This window comes from Taudactylus pleione, unplaced genomic scaffold, assembly GCF_031769625.1.
Source record: "Taudactylus pleione unplaced genomic scaffold, aTauple2 ptg000190l, whole genome shotgun sequence".
NCBI lineage: Eukaryota > Metazoa > Chordata > Amphibia > Anura > Myobatrachidae > Taudactylus > Taudactylus pleione.
Window position 1 is genome coordinate 640,282 of NW_028284592.1, and position 17,601 is coordinate 657,882.

Here is a 17,601-nt window from a genome sequence, read left to right on the forward strand (position 1 = left end):
TTCCTCACCAAGGGAGATATTGTGAATGCTGTCTTCTATTGTGACACATTGAGCTGGTTGCGGAGGGCAATTAATCGAAAACTACCTGGGTAGCTGCGAACAGGCGTCATATTGCTGCATGATGATGCCAGGCCACACTCACGCATGAGTTGTTATGGCGCTACAATTGGGAGGTACTGGACCATCCTCCCTACAGTCTTGACCTGGCACCAAGTGATTTCCATCTCTTTGGACCAATGAAGAAACACCTGTGTGGACGGCGATTTGTAACCGATGGTGAAGTTGAGCAAGTCGTCATGTCCTGGCTTCAGGCGCATGACACTGATGTCCTCTATGCCGTGGTAGATGCCTTGGTGCATCGTCGGAACAACTGCTTAGACAAGTTTGGGGACTATGCGGAAAAATGATTGATTTATACATATATGTACGAGTTGAATAAATTTACGCAATGAGAGTTCTTGTTACCTTATTTATTGAACCATCCTCGTTCATGTATTCATTACAGTAAGGAATGCATTATCCCATATATACATCATTTTGTTTTCTACAAAAATACTTACTAGACTATCACTCTGATATTAACTGAGAGCTGTATACATTTTAGCAATTTCTTTTACATGAATGATTTGCATTGCATGTTGGCAGTTTAGTAGCAATTAAGAAATTTTCAAATCGTGTGTAAAATGTTAATGTTTTAGGTAAAGTGGCACATCAGGAGACAAGGTGTAAAAGAGCTGCATAGCACCTTGACGCGTCTGTTAAATGAACTGTTGCCATGGGAACCAAAACTGCTGAAAGCTTTCCAAAGAAACCGGTAATAATGTGCAATACATTTCGTTTCATTTAACCAATTTGTCTGAAAGATCATTTGTGTCTGTTTTTCAGTGTTTGTGAGCAAATGGACGATTATTATTTGCTCCCATACATTACCAGATTTTCATTCCAACCAGGCAGATTGGACAGATATCTGACAGATAATTGTATAGTGTATGCCCAGCACTACCGATAAAAATTATTGAACAGAATAACCTGAAAAGTATTTGTTAATGAAAAAGTCTACTTATACAGCTTTAATTGAATTTATTGAGCAGTAGAATAACATCTAGGGAGCGCTTTTGAAGTAGTTTCCCACTAAAAATTAGATTGGTGTAATTCTACCTAGAGAAAAAGAAATAATTATTAGTGGGTTAAAATGGACTGGAGTTCAGACACACTGCTCTAAGGAAAAGCAGACCCTTAAAGTCAGCTATCCCTCACAAGCAGCTCACAATCTGATTGATAGTGATAGCTAGGTATAGTTCCACTATGCACATGTTAAGCGTCAGACATGCTTTGTGCTAATTATCATTATTTAATTTGATTGTAGTACATGTCTGCTGCTAGGCGCAGTGAGACTGCAGGTAATGCCTGCAGATGCATGTCCGCACTGAGCAGTTAGCCACTGATCTTTCTTCCACATTCTATTCTCCTAATGCAGAGCACGCCTGAGAAAGGACTATGATGATTTCCGTAGCCTAACAGATTCTGAGAATCTTACCAGGGATTCATGTTCTCGTGATGATTGTGAGGCAAACAAATCTCCAAGTTCTGTAGCTGAACCATTTGAACTTTGTCACCAGGAAATACAGAAGAAAGAATGTCTTGGTACGATTTCAGAATTATTTTTACATGCTGCAACTAACAGAGTTTTGTAGTGTCGTTTTTTTAAAAACTGTTAAGGCCTCTAGAATAGTATATTTCAGCCTTTTTTAAGAACACGTTTCTTAAAACTATACTCTGTCAATAGAACATAACCTTTTGAAATTAATTTCAATTCAGTTTGGCTTTTGAATTTAACAGAGATTGTTAGCCTTGTAATATTATGTTCACTGTTATCTCAAGCATAATTTTACATTAAGAAAATGGCAAACAAATAGAGAGATACGCATTAAGCATAAACCGATTTTGTGTAAAATGAATTTTCCCTGCTTGTACAAACATTACACTCCTAAAAGACTGGGATACAAATAGGTCAAAGTATAAGAGTCAGCATGTGATATTAGTATTACTACATTATAAAAATGGACAGAATACATGTGCGATAGTCTCTTCAACTCGGGAAGAAAACCAGAAAGGTATAACATGGATAGGGTTGAAGGCTTGCAATTCTTCTACTCTTATTTACATAAACGCCAATTGTCCTTGCAGAGCTTGAATTACTTGTATTAGAGCTGCTTCAGTACTTTTACCTGGTGTCCTAGTGGAATCCATTATGAAGCTTGGTGATTTTGTCTTGTGGATATGATAGAATTCTACCCAGTTGGTTCCGGGTTGGTCCCCATTAGCAGAATCTGGTATATTAAAGAGAACAACACAGACAATATTCAGAGGTGCAAGAAAGCTGTAATATTGATACTAATGGTACATGTAGCAAAGTAGACAGCAGGCACAGACAAAGTAGTTCCAAATTCCTGTACCCGTATGGGCGAATAGCAGTAGTAGCAATAGGGTACAGTAAGAGTGTGGTCAAGTTCTGTAGCAGATTTCTGCTTCACAATCAGTTTAGGGAGCAGCCAGAGAAAATAATCAGGGTACGTAAGACAAAACTAATACACAGGAAAGACTATCACAGAAACGAAGATCAACAGCTAGTCTCAGGTACACAAGACAATCGCCAAGCCCTGAGTGCTAGTTCAAATCAACCTTGGTGAATGTACAATTTCTTTTGGCTCCCAGTAACTCTATTCTATTCTGTATTCTTTCCACTTGATAAAGAAATACTAGAGGCTTTTGGAAAAATGGTCCAAAATCCTTTCCACAACAAAATCCTCCTGCTCTTGGACTTTTATGGGCAGCAGACCAGTGGGCTATATTTATTGACATTTTTCGGGGAGGATATAAAGGGAGAGGGCACATAAAACAGGTTCCAAAATGTACACAATATAATATAGCAACATAGGCATTAATACAACAGCAAATACAAAACTAGTCAAACAGAAAAAGGTCTTAACTGAAAGTATCAGTTTTTTCTTCTTCGGGGTCCATAGGGATCCACAGGGATACCATGGGGATATTATGGTTGGAAGACAAGGCACCAAACAGTTAAAGCTTCTGCTCCCAGAATGCCCCGGGCTCTTCCCCATATATACCAGGCCCCTAGCCATAGGACTTCAGTTGTTTGGTGCCGCAGGATTAAGACGCTTCTTTGTAACAGGAGGTCTGCTTAGAGCAGTCCTAAGCTTTTATTTTATTTTATGTTTTTCTGATTTGGCAGTACCAAGCTTCTGAATTAAGACGCACGTACTGCGGCTCCATCTAACTCCGCGGGGCTGCAACATCAGTAATTGTGCTGGTGATTTTGGCGGGTCGCGGCTGAACTTGGCTAGCAGCAATACTGCGACCTGGACTGCACCAGATGTTCGGAGATGTTGGGCAAAGCGATTCTTCGCTTACGAAGAATCGCGCGCGGCAGTACTTGCTTTTGGTGTCAGAGACGCACCAGAAGCCGCTGCTGTCAGGGCCCGTTTTTGGCCACGTCCTCATTACACCAGCCGAGGCCTTATCGTCTGACGCCGGAGATCAGCAGTAGACGCTATCTGTTGCCCTGAGGCCAGCGTACCCGGCTGGTTAACGCAGCTTAGGGGAGGTAGGCACTCCCCGGCAGCTCTGACCTAGACGCAGGATTTCGCCCATCTGGTTTGCTCCGCCTACCCTCCACGTTTATGAGATGCTCCCGGTCCACGCTCAGTGCGCCCTGTAGTGGTTGGTCTCAAGAGAGTATGGGTCAGTCTCCCTGTATACCTTTCCTATAGGGAAACAGGAGGAGGAGCAGCCTGTGCTGGTTCCATGTAAATCGTGTACGGCTTATGTGTCCTCTCAGGAGGTAAAGGATGGATTGTGTGTTGTCCAGAACCATTTCACCAGTCCAGTTTAACTGTCCCTGGACAAGAGCCATCTTTGGTTGCCTCTTATTCCTAGGTTATGATGAAGGTTGTGGATCGTATGGCTGCTCCCACGATGCCAGCTCGGATGTGGTGTCCACAGTATGCTATGTTGGCACATCTTATGCATCCTTCATGGAAGGATATTTATGGCCATTTTATTTATAGAGTATGGCACCATCTAATGTTGATAACAGACCGTTAGTGACTAAACACCTAAGCGCAAGTAATCTTTCTGTCAGTCTGCCCAACATATGGATTCAGATGCATCATCAGGCAGATGATGCACAGGGTTCCTCTCCAGGATCTAGTTCTGGGGAGGAAGATTATCCGTCCACAGTGGATGTTCCTTCTTTGGTGAGGGCGGTTAGATCAGTCCTAGATATTCAGGATGATGAACCAGCTCATAGTAAGAAGGCTCCGATGTTTAATCACCACCGGAAGGTGGTCGAAACTGAGGGCCTGATTCAGACCCGGTCGCAAGCGCTGAGCGCTCGCAGCCGGGTCAATGGTGGCCCAGAGCGCATGCGCACGATGGAGTCGGCTCCGTCGTGCGCATGCCCGAGACCCGGATAGTGACGGGCACTCCGTCGCTGCGGGTCTCACAACAAAGGGGGCAAACTGTCGATGTTGAGTGATAGCTCGCCCCCTTTGGTGGGCGGGCCGGGGAGGTGGCTGACCAAACGGAGGCGTTCCCATGAGAACGCCTGTCGTTTGGGGGCAGCCCCACTGACATCACAAGTGATGTCAGTGGAGAGCTTCCGGCTCTGTTAGAGCCGAAAGCTCTCTGGGGCTTGCGGCCACGAGACCCTACCACAAGGGTCTCGTCGCAAGCCCGATGGACGCGATGGTCTTGACCATCGCGACCATCATCATGGCCGCTCGCTGTAGCTGTGGGTGGTCCATAGATAAAAGGATTGAAGCCTGTCTTGTTCTGGAGTGCTTGTTCGTCCAGCTATGGCTAAAGCCTGGGTAGCCAAAGCTGTTGAAGAATGAATAGGGGCATTGGAAGATTCGCTACCAAATGCTACCAGAGAACAGGTGATGAATATCTCCCACATATGGGAAGCAGCTTTCTATCTGGGAGGGTCTGCAGTGGATGCTGGAATTTTAGCTTCTAGGCATCAGCAGCATCAATAAGTAGCATGCAGGGCCCTTTGATTAAGATCTTGGAAAGCTGATACAGGATCAAAGAGGGCCCTGGAAATCTTACCTTTCTATAGAAAGGTACTATTTGGAGTAGAGTTGGATAATATAATCACTACTCTGGCGGCTTAAAAATCTGCAGGTCTGCCATCTACGTCAAATGCTAAATCTAGGCAGTTTTCCTTCAGTCTTTCCGTCCTCAGGGACGAGCAAAAGAACAGTCTTCTCTAGGCCAACTAATTTTCAAAAGTCTAGGCAACAAACTAAGAGGTCTGGCCCGTCAGAACATCCAGCTTCTTAGCTGGACAACTGTTAAAGTCCAGTCCAGGACTTGCACATGGCTCAAGATTCTCCTGCTCCTCTCCCCACCGGATCTGCTCCCAGGAGATCAGAATGGCTGAGACCTAGGCTGGGTTCCTCCCAGGTCACCTGATGAGTCCTTCCTCTATTTTTACACACTGGAGTCTAGCTGCCTTGCCGACTATAGAGTTTATTTCACAGCGCTCGGCTCAGCTGCATGGTCAGCTATTTTCTTCCAGCTATTTCACCGTGGACTGTTAACCGGCTTCTTAGCCACTCCAGCAGCTGTTCTCCCACAGCCTGCATACTCGGCTTCTTAGCCACTCCAGCAGCCGTTCTCCCACAGCCTGCATACCCGGCTTCTTAGCCACTCCAGCCGTTCTGCCTCATGCCGCAACATCGGCCGCAAGTTGCTACCTCGGCCTCAGCTGTTCCGCCCAGCCACTCAGCCAAATCCTCAGCACCAGCTTCATCTTTACCGGTTGGCCAACTGCTACAGCTATCAGGTGCAAATGCCTCCATTAGTGTCTGCTTACCATGGATAAGACTTTTCCTTCCACCTTGTCTGCATCGCTCTTCCACAGGGATTCTTGGGTGTCGGATCCCCGACATCCGTAACAACAACAAGCCCTCGGCCTGATGCTGGACAACAAGCCCTCGGCCTGATGGAGCGGGCCTCGTCCTGGGGGATCCCAGGGTGGGAGGCCGACTACTTCAGTTTGCGGATTGTTGGCGTCAAACAACAACAGATGTCTGGGTCTGAGAAGTGGTCTCTCAGGGGTGTGCACTCACTTTCAGGAGACATCCCCATAAGAAGATTTTTGCACAGATCTTCCATCAGATGCGGACAAGGCCTTAGCTTTTCAGGGAGCCATTCACTCCCTGCTACAGGCAGGGGTAATAGTCCCAGTTTTTGTGTGTCAACAAGGAAGGGGTTATTATTCCAATCTGTTTCTGATTCAGGAACAGAATGGGGCTTATTGCCCTATACTAAATCTAAAAACCCTCAGGTTTATACATGTACCCAAATTTCCTTTTGGAAACTCTCCAGTCAATTACTTTGGCAATGGAGCCGGGGGATTACATGGTTTCCCTGGAAATTCGACGGCTTATCTCTGGCATCAGAGAGTCAGAATTCTGCCATATCTGGACAACCCTCTGATATTGGCACGGCTGGATAATCAATTGGAAGAAATCACTTTTTCCAACACAGCAGATGGTACATCTGGGAGTGTTTCTGGATTCTCGGACAGGGTGTTTCTGCCAGAGGACAGGATTGTGGATCTATCAATGTGAATACGCAAGCTGCTACGCAAACGAAGGGTATCCATTCTGTTAGCAATGCAGGTCTTGGGATCAATGGTATCCACCTTCAACATAGCGGGTATGCTCAGTTCCATTCCAGGTCTCTACAAGATTGATTCTCTCCAGGTGGAACGGACAGCATCATCTGATAAGGTCTCAGAGGATCCCTCTCACTCCAGAGGTTTGTCACTCCCTCCTGTGGTGGCTGAAAGAAAGACGCCTGTTCTGGATTCCAAATGGGGTGTTTCTCACCACGGATGCCAGCCTTCGCGGATGGGGGCAGTGACAAGTCGTCACACCTTTCAGGGAAGATGGACAAATCAAGAAAGTCATCTGACCAAATAAACATTCTGGAACTACAAGCAGTATACAGAGCTCTTGTCATGGCACTGGACCTGCTCCAGGGCAGGCCGGTCCAGATCCGATCCGACAATGCGATTACAATGGCCTACCTCAATCATCAGGGAGGCACAAGAAGTTATGCAGCTATGAAAGAAGTGACAAAGGTTCTGATTTGGGCAGAACGTCATCTTCTGTCCATCTAGGCAATATTCATACCGGGAGTACTTAATTGGGAAGCAGACTTCCTAAGTCGCTAGGGAATACATGCCGGAGAGTGGTCTCTCCATCTGGGAGTGTTTCAGCTCCTGGTAAACAAAAGGGGTCTACCAGAGGTAGATCTCATGGCGTCACACCACAACCACAAGGTCCCCAGGTACAGGACCAGATCCAGAGTCCCATCAGCAGCCTTGTGGACACACTGGCAGTAAGGTGGGAATTCAAGCTGGCGTATCTCTTTCCTACGATTTCTCTACTTCCAAGAGTTCTCAGAGAATTCAAGCAGGAAGGCGGAACGGTAATACTGGTGGCTCCAGCTTGGCCCAGACGCCATTGGTTCACCGACATACAGAATCTGTCCATAGACAGTCCATATCCTTTTCCTCTACGGCAGGATCTGCTAACGCAGGGTCCATGTCAACATCTGGACTTACCTCATCTGGCTTTGACAGCGTGGCTCTTGAATTTTCCATCCTAAGAGTGAATGGTTTTCCAGTTTTGTAATTCAGACGATGATTAGGGCACGGAAGCCTGCTTCTGCCTGCATCTCTTACAGAGTTTGGTATTCTTTTGGTCAATGGTATTCCCATAGGAAGTATGATCCGAGGATATTCAGGATTTCCTGGGTACTGGCTTTTCTACAGGCAGGATTAGACAAAGGTCTACGCCTGGCCACTTTGAAAGTGCAGGTTTCTGCACTGTCAGTCTGGTTCTAGAAGAAGATTGCTTCATTAGAATTTTTCTCCAAGGAGTTTTGCGAGTTCAGCCTCCTTTTGTTCCACTGGTAGCACCGTGGGATTTGTCTTTGGTTCTTAAGGGACTACAAACTTCCCCATTTGAACCTTTGGACTCTGTGGATTTGAAGTGGTTAACAGCAAAGACACTTTTACTTCCTTCTATTTCTTCTGCTCGCAGAGTCTCTGATTTGGCAGTGCTCTCCTGTCGCTCCCCATTTTTGATTTTTCACCAGGATAAAGCTGTTCTTCGTACAAGGGAGGGTTACATTCCTAAGGTATTGTCCCGATTTCATGTGAATTAAGAAATTGTTGTTCCAGCTTTTCAGGCTCCAGACCTTTCTGTAGGTGAAGCCTCCCCGGATGTAGAGTGTGCTCTCCGTATCTATGTGGAGCGTACAAACTCTGTTAGAAAATCAGATGCTCTTTTTGTATTATATGGTTTTCACAAATGAGGATGGCCAGTTAATAAGCAGACTCTAGCGAAATGGTTACACATGACTATCTCTCAGGTGTACAGAGAGGTTGAACTCCCTGTCCCTAGCACGGTGACAGCACATTCTACTCAGTCTGTAGGGCCGTGGTGCCTCTTCTGAGCAATTGTGCAAGGTAGCCACGTGGTCTTCTGTCTTTATGCCTTTGATACTTTTGCCTTTCAGGATGCTTCCTTTGGGCAACGAGTTCTCCCTTCTGCTCAGGAATGTCCCCCACGCTCGGGGAAATGCTTTAGGACATCCCCATGGTATCCCTGTGGATCCCTATGGACCCCAAATAAGAAAATTAGAGTTATGGTAGACTTACCTAGATAACTCCTTTTCTTCGAGGTCCATAGGGTCAACAGGGCACCCATGAAAGAGAAAAATTAAATATTTATATGCAGAGAGCAAAAAATATATCAGAAAAGGACAAATGTGCCTTGGGCGGGGCACCCTTTGAGAAAAGTAGTAAAGATATTAGTTTGTAAATTAAATAATGAAGTTAAAACAGGGCACCATTGGGTTATATTCTTTTGATCAAAGATTCCCTCATCTTATGTAAGAGTGTTTCTAGTCTACGATTGATCTTCCTTCTCCTCTTTCCTTCTCCTGCCTTGAAGCTTGTTAACTAAACTGAAGTCCTATGGCTAGGGGCAGAGTATATATGAGGAAGGACCTGGGACATTCTGGGAGCAGAAGCTTTAACTGTTTGGTGCCTGGTCTTCCAACCATAATATCCCCATGGTATCCCTGTGGACCCTATAGACCTCCTAAGAAAAGGAGTTATCGAAGTAGGTCTACCATAACTGTAATTATTTAAACTAAACTGTAAAGGGTCCGACATAGACAATTTGTAAATAAAATTAGCACCTTCCTCGTCAGTCACATATTCATGCCAAGCCATCCACTTCATTAATGGGGAGGTACTGTAGAATAAGGCATAGATTGTTTCCATTAAAAAATTTAAATTAACTTTACGAAAACACCTTCAGTAAAGGGGGAGGGGAGAGTGGTTGTTTCCTCCAACACTGAGCCAGAGCAGCTCGTGTTGCAATACAAATTTGACCTAGCACATTTTTCTGATGGGGTTGAATTAATACAGGGTAGACATATAGCAGTTTATTAATCGGGGAGAATACTTCTATCCAAAAAGCACAGATAAGGGAGCAAGACCAAGGAAACATGGAAAATGAGGCCCTCCTCAATTCCGCCAACAGAAGAGGGCCAAAAAGTATGCAATCAGGGGTAAGGTATTATCTATTTAATAGTTTGACGTGTGTTTCTGAATGATTCAAACAATTATGCATAGGGAAGCACATGGAATAAATCCTTTCCTAATGGGATTCAGAAATGGGATGACCCAAGTTCAGTTCCCACCAAAATTGGTCAGGCCATTTAACTACAGGACAAAATATATTTATACTAAAATAAATACTACCTCTACTCCCACTGGATTTCATATAGGAGAAAATATCACTAGGGGGTAGTTGTAAGGGCCCAGAGGAACATATCACACTTTGTAACCAATGTTGGATCTGGAGATACTGAAATATTTCCATAGTAGGGAATACTGATCTTGTACCTCAAAATATTGATATCCCGGCAATACCAAAGGAATATATTAAGGTTAGGTATTAATTTAGCCATGGCCCTAAGGGAAAGGACAGGAGTTGGGAGAGAAAATACCAGGACACGAGAAACCAACCTATACCAAACATGTAACTATGCTTTCATGGAAGAAAATAACAGAAGGACTAAGGGTCACATACGTTTCGGAGTCCACAATAAATGTTCTAAGGGACAACCAGGGCAACAAGTCTGTTCGAGGGTTACCCAGCAAATGGCAATAGGTTGACGTAGCCATTTTCGAAGCTGAGCAGTAAGCTAAACATGAAAGCCATTTTGAGATATGTAAAATACTGTATGCACTTTGCACACAGTGGTAACTGTAGGTTAACTGCAAAAAGAAGATGGTACCGACTATTGGAAATGATTCAATAAATCTATTTACAAAATTTGGTTCAAGGATGCAAGACCGCTCTTGATCCCCCCACTTGACGCTTCCTATTCACTTGCGTATTATATGTTTGATAAATTATTAATCATCTGTTCCCACGTTGTCTAAGTTTCTGCAAAGGTCTTGAACTGCAGGGACATCAGTACTGAAAACAGGAAGTGGTAGTTGGTATCACATTTTGAGCTTTTAGATCCGAATCAGGACCCGTAGACTGGGCTGATGGGCTGTAGCAGAATAGTGTTAGCAAGATCATGGTCTAGCCGTGGGTGAGAGCCATGTGGTAAATGGGGCCTTCAGAGAGGTCAGTAATACCTGCAAGGTTCCCAGTCTGCCCTTGGAACCAATTGAGTGGAACTCAACCCCTTACCTTGAATATAGGGATAAGGGGCTGCAGCCAGTGTTTGAGAACTCAGGGGACAGCACAGCGAGTAATTCAGGTAATCGGCAGCCCATCTGGAATCTGCTAACAGATGCTGAAGACCAATCAGAGCTGCTCACTGAAGCCTAAATCCTCAAAGAGGAACCTAGATCCAGCATCCAGTCACCAACAACCGGCATCAATGCTGTAGCAGAAACTCAGCACCAACCCCAACACTCTAGGAGAGGACCTACAGGGCAACAACCACCATCGATAGAGGTACCGATGGTATGGTGAGTAATGAGTCGCAGAGTAGGTCAGGAGCTGCAATGCTGAGTAAAAGCAGTATAATACAGGTCTGGAGTAAACTGAAGTACAGTGATGTTAAAGTCCACTTGAACCTGCAATGAGCAGGAGAGATATACTAAAAGGACTTGCTAGTAGATGAGGTCACTGTGGCAGAAGACTTAGCACTGGAAGCACTAGGAGAGTCTTCAGATGCCCAAAAGACTTCAGAATACAAGCAGACTGGAATTGAAGAACTTTCTGTTGCCCGGCTGTTAAGTTAATTTGAATTAATTTTATTCTAGTTTAAACTACAGTATGTCTATAACAAAGTTGATTTACCTACTGGTGTAAAAAATCTTACTGTAAATATAATTTCTTTAACACTAATAAAAAATGTAAACTGGCAAGGAGATGGGTCCTATTGGTTGCAATGACCCATACTCTACCCCGCAGCCGCTAGTGGTGGCTTTTACCTCATAAGCAATCAGAAGTGCCAGTGGGTAACCATCTTAAAGATTGTTGTGACACTAAGGGCGGAATTCAATTGTTTTCAGTCCCATTCACGCCCGACGGAGCTATTCAATTGTTGCTGATGTCGGGTCGCGATCAGCTGCCAGCGCTCCATTTCAGCTCGCAGCCCCAGGAAGGTGCGAACTGAAATGGGAGAAAAGTGACCTGTTTGGGCGCCCAAACGGCACTTTTCGCGATCGCGCCCAACACTTTGGTCGGGGGAAGCCGATTTACGCAGCTAAACCAGACCACTTTCAGAGCGATCAGCGCAAAAAGCTGGAACAATTGAATAGCGCCCCGCGATCTCCTGTCACTTTAGATGGGAGATCCGGACCGCGAAAACAATTGAATTCCGCCCTAATACAGCTCTAACTTGTTTGTTAGTATTTGGTTACTGTATTTGTAATACTTTTATTCTTTGTTGAATAGTTTCTAGTTATTGCGTAACAAAGAAAGCCCAAAATAAATAGATTAATAAACTGAAAGATTCCATATATATCCTTTCAATGTTGACATGATTGAAAGAACACTTTTTCTTTTTTTTCTTTTTTTTTAATGAGCACTGTGGGCAGTATTCAATTGTTATAGCGCGCCTGATCTCCCGTCTAAAGGGACGGGAGAACGCGGGGCGATATCCAATTGTTGAGCTGATCGCGCCCATAGTGGTCGGGTTTAGCCGTGTAAAACGGCTACCTCCGACCAAAGTGCAGGCCGCATTCGCGAAAAGTGTAACTTTTCGCCTATTTCAGCTCGCACCCCCTGGGAGGTGTGAGCTGAAATGGTGCGCCGGTAGCTGATTGCGCCTGACAGGAGCAACAATTGAATAGCTCCTGTCGGGCTCGTAGTGGGTGAAACAATTGAATACCGCCCTATACTGTACGTGGCACACATTGCCAACTTTAAAAGAGATCATGATGCTGGTCTCCCAGTCACCAAAAGCTGAGACTGTAGCACAAATGTAAATCTGTGTATAATACCCATTTATCACTTGCTCATGTGCAACTCATGCATGTTATTGTGTTTTAGAGCCACTTATTTATTACTTCTTTATATAGCGCATACATATTCCACAGTGATTTACAGAGAATAATTAGCGATTTACATCAGTCCCTGCCCCAGTAGAACTTACAATCCTACCACATACACGGGTTAATTTTTTTTTTGGGAGCCAGTTAACCATCCAGTATATTTTTGTGGCGTGTGGGAGGAAATGGGAATACCCGAAGGAAAACCACGCTAGCACGGGGAGGATATACAAACTCCACACAGTTAGGGCTGTGGTGGAAATCGAACCCAAGACCTTAGTGCTGTGAGGCAGTAATGCTAACCATTACACCATCCATGTGTTATTTAGACATGCAGAAGTGACTTCAAATAATATATATTTAAAAACTACAGATGTGTTACAAAATGGATTATAAAACAGAAACCTATACTGTACGTATACACTTCTTTGTTGCCAGGTTACAGAATGGGTGTTTAAAATGAACAAATACATAATGCATGAATAACATATGTTTTGTTTTCTTACTAATGTTTGTTACTTTGTTTACAGATAAACTGGAGTTGACAGAGATGGACATGTGTAAAGAAAAGTTGCCTATATCCCCAGCAAAAACTTGTAAACGTCAGTATAAGCAATGCAGTCACACAGATCATGAAGAACAAGGAACTTTGCAGAGTAAGAGAATAAAATTAAGCACACATGAAGAATTGCCTACATGCACAGAACAAGGGAGTAATACACATCATTGTTTGCTAAGAGACTGTCAGAAAATAGAAGTTGAGGCCTCAGATATAAACACAGATAGTATTGGTGTGCTCAAAGGGACCAAGCCAATTCAAGCTTTGCTAGCAAAAAATATTGGGAACACAGTGACCTTAACAAGTCACCTGGCACAGTCTACCAGGAAAACTGTGCCTTGCTCCGAAAGTATAGCAACTACAACCACAAACCAGATTCCAGTGAAATCTGCACTGTCTTGCCAAGCTTCATCAAAGACTCCACTACAGATGATTTACAAGCTCCCAGACGGGCAGTGTGTCTTACAGAACGCCCCAGTAAAAATTCAGGTGCAGCCTGTAATAGATGCTAAAACTGGAGACAAACTAATGCAGCAGTTTCTTCTGTTGCCTAAAAATCTTTTTATTCAGCATAAAGATGGAACAACATCTAGAGAAAGCCAGTCTGATGTAGCTGGACCAAACGCTACACCTAATGTGCCATTGTCCATCTCCTCCACAGGTTACGCAGATAAAATACCGCAGCTTACCACAGCTTTTGACAAGAGTATGGTACATTCCACAAAGTGTTCAACTCTTGTTTCCCAACCACCAATATCAACCATTGCAAGCAGCACATCAAAAGGTGAAACAAGCAACACACTTGTTTTGCCAAATAGTTTTCAAACCTCTGTAGTGTCTTCCAGCATGCCACTACCAGTTGTTTCTGATGCTGGAGGCGTGACATCTACCACAGACAACACTATTATGACTGGTCACATAGTAAATGCTTCACCTGCACCACAAAAAGTTGCTTCAGAAGCAAAACAGGAATTGAAAACTATATGCATTAGAGATTCTCAGTCAATTCTTGTAAGGACCAGAGGTGGCAATACTGGGGTTGTGACAGTACATCCGAACCAAGATCAGGGTTCCTCTGTTAACAGCTCAATTTTTACTTTTACACCACAGCTTCAGTCATTCTTGGTGTCAAGATCTAAAACATCAGCTTCTTCTACTTTTATTTCTGTAACTCCATCTCCTGCTTTATCACCTGGCGTGCAGGCTCCGCAGATCTCATTAGAGCCTTTTGGTATAAACCAACTGACAGAATTAAACACTAAGTCAATCCAAGACCAGCATACCAGCACAAGGGTCCCATGTCCAATGCCTGATAAACCCTTGCAGTCTTCTAATTTTGTCACCGCTGTTTCACCTAGCTCTTGGCTTCCTACACAGTCCCATGCTAGCACAAATATTACAGCAGGAATTGTAAATATATCTGCCTGCAATAGTAGTGGACAGGACAGCAGTTCCGTTAAAAATATTGCAACAGACCTAAAACAAAACAAGATCTGTAATATTTCTGTTGTACAGCCTGATAGTACAACCCCTTCAAAGAGTGAGTTAGTAAGTGGGCCTTCACTCCAAAAAGTCATGCTGCTGTCCCCGCCTCCCATCCTTCCATCTGGCAATGCCCCAAAAATAAGCATGCTCACCACGCCAACATCAGCAGTGACCTCTCAGAAGTATGTTCTTATTAACACTCAAGTTCCAACCAGTTCACCAAGCACAAATGTAGCACTACAAGCCGCAAAACAGGCTAATCCTTCTATTATTGGCAAAACCTATGCCAAGCCACCTGAACAGCCGCAGATTATCTTAATTCCGCCCACTATGGGTTCATCACTAAAAAAGAGTACTGCGCCTATTATTTCTCAAGTTAAGGATGTAAGTATTGGTTTAACTATAGGACAGACTATTGTTAACACCACTGGTGGCATGAAAAATGTAATACCAATCAATATATTACAGAATCCCTTGGGCAAAGGTGTGGGAAGCATTAGTACAGACATTGCATGCAAAGTACCCACTACAATGAGATCTACGGCATGTACTGTTGTAACAGCACCTAATCCTATAGGAGCACAGTATAGTGCCACAGAAAGAAATGTGAAAGACCTCTCAAGGCTGTTGCCTTCTTTGTCCAATAGAGTGTGCTCATCAAATAGAGGGAGCTCTGTAGCTATATCAACTGTGAAAACTGGACATCTTTCGTCATCTGTTTTATTGTCAACTACACAAACCACTGGGCATGCACATAACACATCTTCCTTACAAATGCCTGTAGCAACTACTATTGGAGAGAGTTCACATTTAGGAACAACTCCTACTGCAGCTGCTTATCAGCCAATACCAAATGAACTAATGAATAAAGCTGAATACTCATCAGAAAATCTCTCCAAAAAACTATCAACAAATGTCACTAAGCCACAGACCCCATTGACTCCTTTTGTACCTGCATTATGTAAATCTGGCTCTGGGTTTCCTGCCTCTCAAACTTTACCACCATTGTCTACAACTGCAATAACACAGGTAAAACCACAGTTGGATGATTCTTGCACTCATCAGAAGTTGGTTATTAATACTAGCACACCACTGGCACCTGGAACTCAAATAACAATTAATGGAATGCGTTTGATCGTTCCTCCTCAAGGACTGAAAGCTGGAAGTCATGTCCTACTTATATCAACAAATGCCAGACAAGGGCTTTCTTTAGTTGGTAACAGTGTGCAAATGTGTCAGAGATCTCCTCCAAATAATACCACAGTGCAATTTGCATTGAAACAAAACTTGTCTCCAGTGCAGCCTCCAGGACAACCTTTTAAGAGTATGAATTCTTTTGGCACTTCTAACATTTTATCTTCTGTACAGTCTGCACCTCATATTGTAAATATGCCTTCTAAAAATATCTCGCCATGTCCTATATCTTCAGTGGATAGGTCTTCATCAGCAACTGTACCTCAACCACTTCTTATTCCATGTATACAAAGAGGCAGCTATCTACAGCCCAGTAACATGACACAATTCTCTAGAGCTACCACAGTCAAGGAGGGAGTCACTGTAAATAAGTTATGCCCCCCAGGTAATCTCTTGCCCACTTCAATGATTTCGGAGAACAAGGTGGCGGATACTGCCCTTTTTGTGTATCCTTCCTCAACATCCGAAAAATCGAACACTGTAGCATCTTAAATCAGACTATAATACATGAGGAATAAAAGTACCTTTTGTGGCACTTACTTTATGTTGAACTTATGTTTGTTGTTTCACATGCTCTTCAATGAGTACAGTTTACATGGTTAATCTGCATTACTGGTTGGTTGTAGTTTTAATTTGTAGTTCACGTTTGTATAGCCGAATGCTTAACTCGAACGAGAGGGTTCATTTTGACCAGCCAATACAGGTCCTAGTTTGACATTGATAGCCTAGCTATTTGCACACTTCTATTTGGACTTTTTAGCAGATTGTCTAGCACAGTGTTTGTCTTTCTAGATTTGTAAAAAATCATTTTGTTTTTGGGAAAAAAAATGAATCTCTGTATTATGAAAATTTTAGGCTAAAATGTAAAATTGTACATATTCTTGTCCCTTAACATTCTTTAAAAAATTCTGTATAAAGAACATTGTCTTATTTATGTTTTGTTTACATAATGTATAGGGTTTTTTTTTTAAGTATCTTAGTATTTTTCAGAACAGTGTACTGTTTAGCATTAATGCAGTTTATTCTGCATGTAGGAAATAAATACAAGTCACTGTGTTGATATTTTACTTTTTGTCTTGTTTATTCTGCAGTGCAAAAACTATAGTGAGGTGTTTAACTTTACCTTTCTTAACCCTGTGGTGCATATTGATGTTTATAAACATAATTTATTCATGTCATCTACCTCAACATGAGGTTTTTAAATGTCATAGAGTATCTGTCAAGGAGGGCCTGAGAATCTGTTGTGGCTGGGAACCCTTCAATTTTGTTCTTGACTAAATGCTATATGCCACCAACACATAAGCATGACAGCAATCATTATAAAGTTACTGTTAATGAAAGGACAAGGAGAATTATTTTCCTAAAGCCACAGGGAAAAGTGCAATAACATTTTAAAATTTATATATTTATCAGTTGTTTACAGAATGGATTATGCAACTATAAGAGACGCTACACTTTTAAAAACACAAAACTATAACAATTACAGGGCACTGAATCAGTGATGTAATCTTATGACTATATCTCATTAATACATCTATGGATAGTTATAAGAATATTTTATTAAGCATAAGAAAGTACACAAGCGGAAAGAAAATTATATTGTGCTAGAATTAATGACCTAGACCCAATATAATTATGGTTCATTAGATAATAGAGCTTAATGCTGGGTGTCACTGGATACCTTAACCACATGTAGTATTCCAGGGCCGTAACTAGGGTAGTGCAA

The 17,601-nt window shown here is 43.0% G+C and overlaps 1 protein-coding gene across 2 annotated transcripts in view; it reads left to right on the forward strand.

Annotated features, from left to right (window-relative positions):
- BRD10 (bromodomain containing 10) overlaps positions 1-16,838 on the forward strand; it is a 57,105-nt gene extending 40,267 nt beyond the window's left edge. The window contains exons 6-8 of one of the 2 annotated variants that reach the window (XM_088476579.1): positions 699-814; positions 1,478-1,644; positions 13,168-16,838. In XM_088476579.1, the coding sequence (XP_088332705.1) occupies positions 699-814; positions 1,478-1,644; positions 13,168-16,367 (3,483 nt within the window). In that variant the 3' untranslated portion in view covers positions 16,368-16,838. The remainder of the gene's footprint in view (positions 1-698; positions 815-1,477; positions 1,645-13,167) is intronic. The other variant, XM_088476580.1, reaches the window with a different exon arrangement.
- Positions 16,839-17,601: the final 763 nt, after the last annotated feature.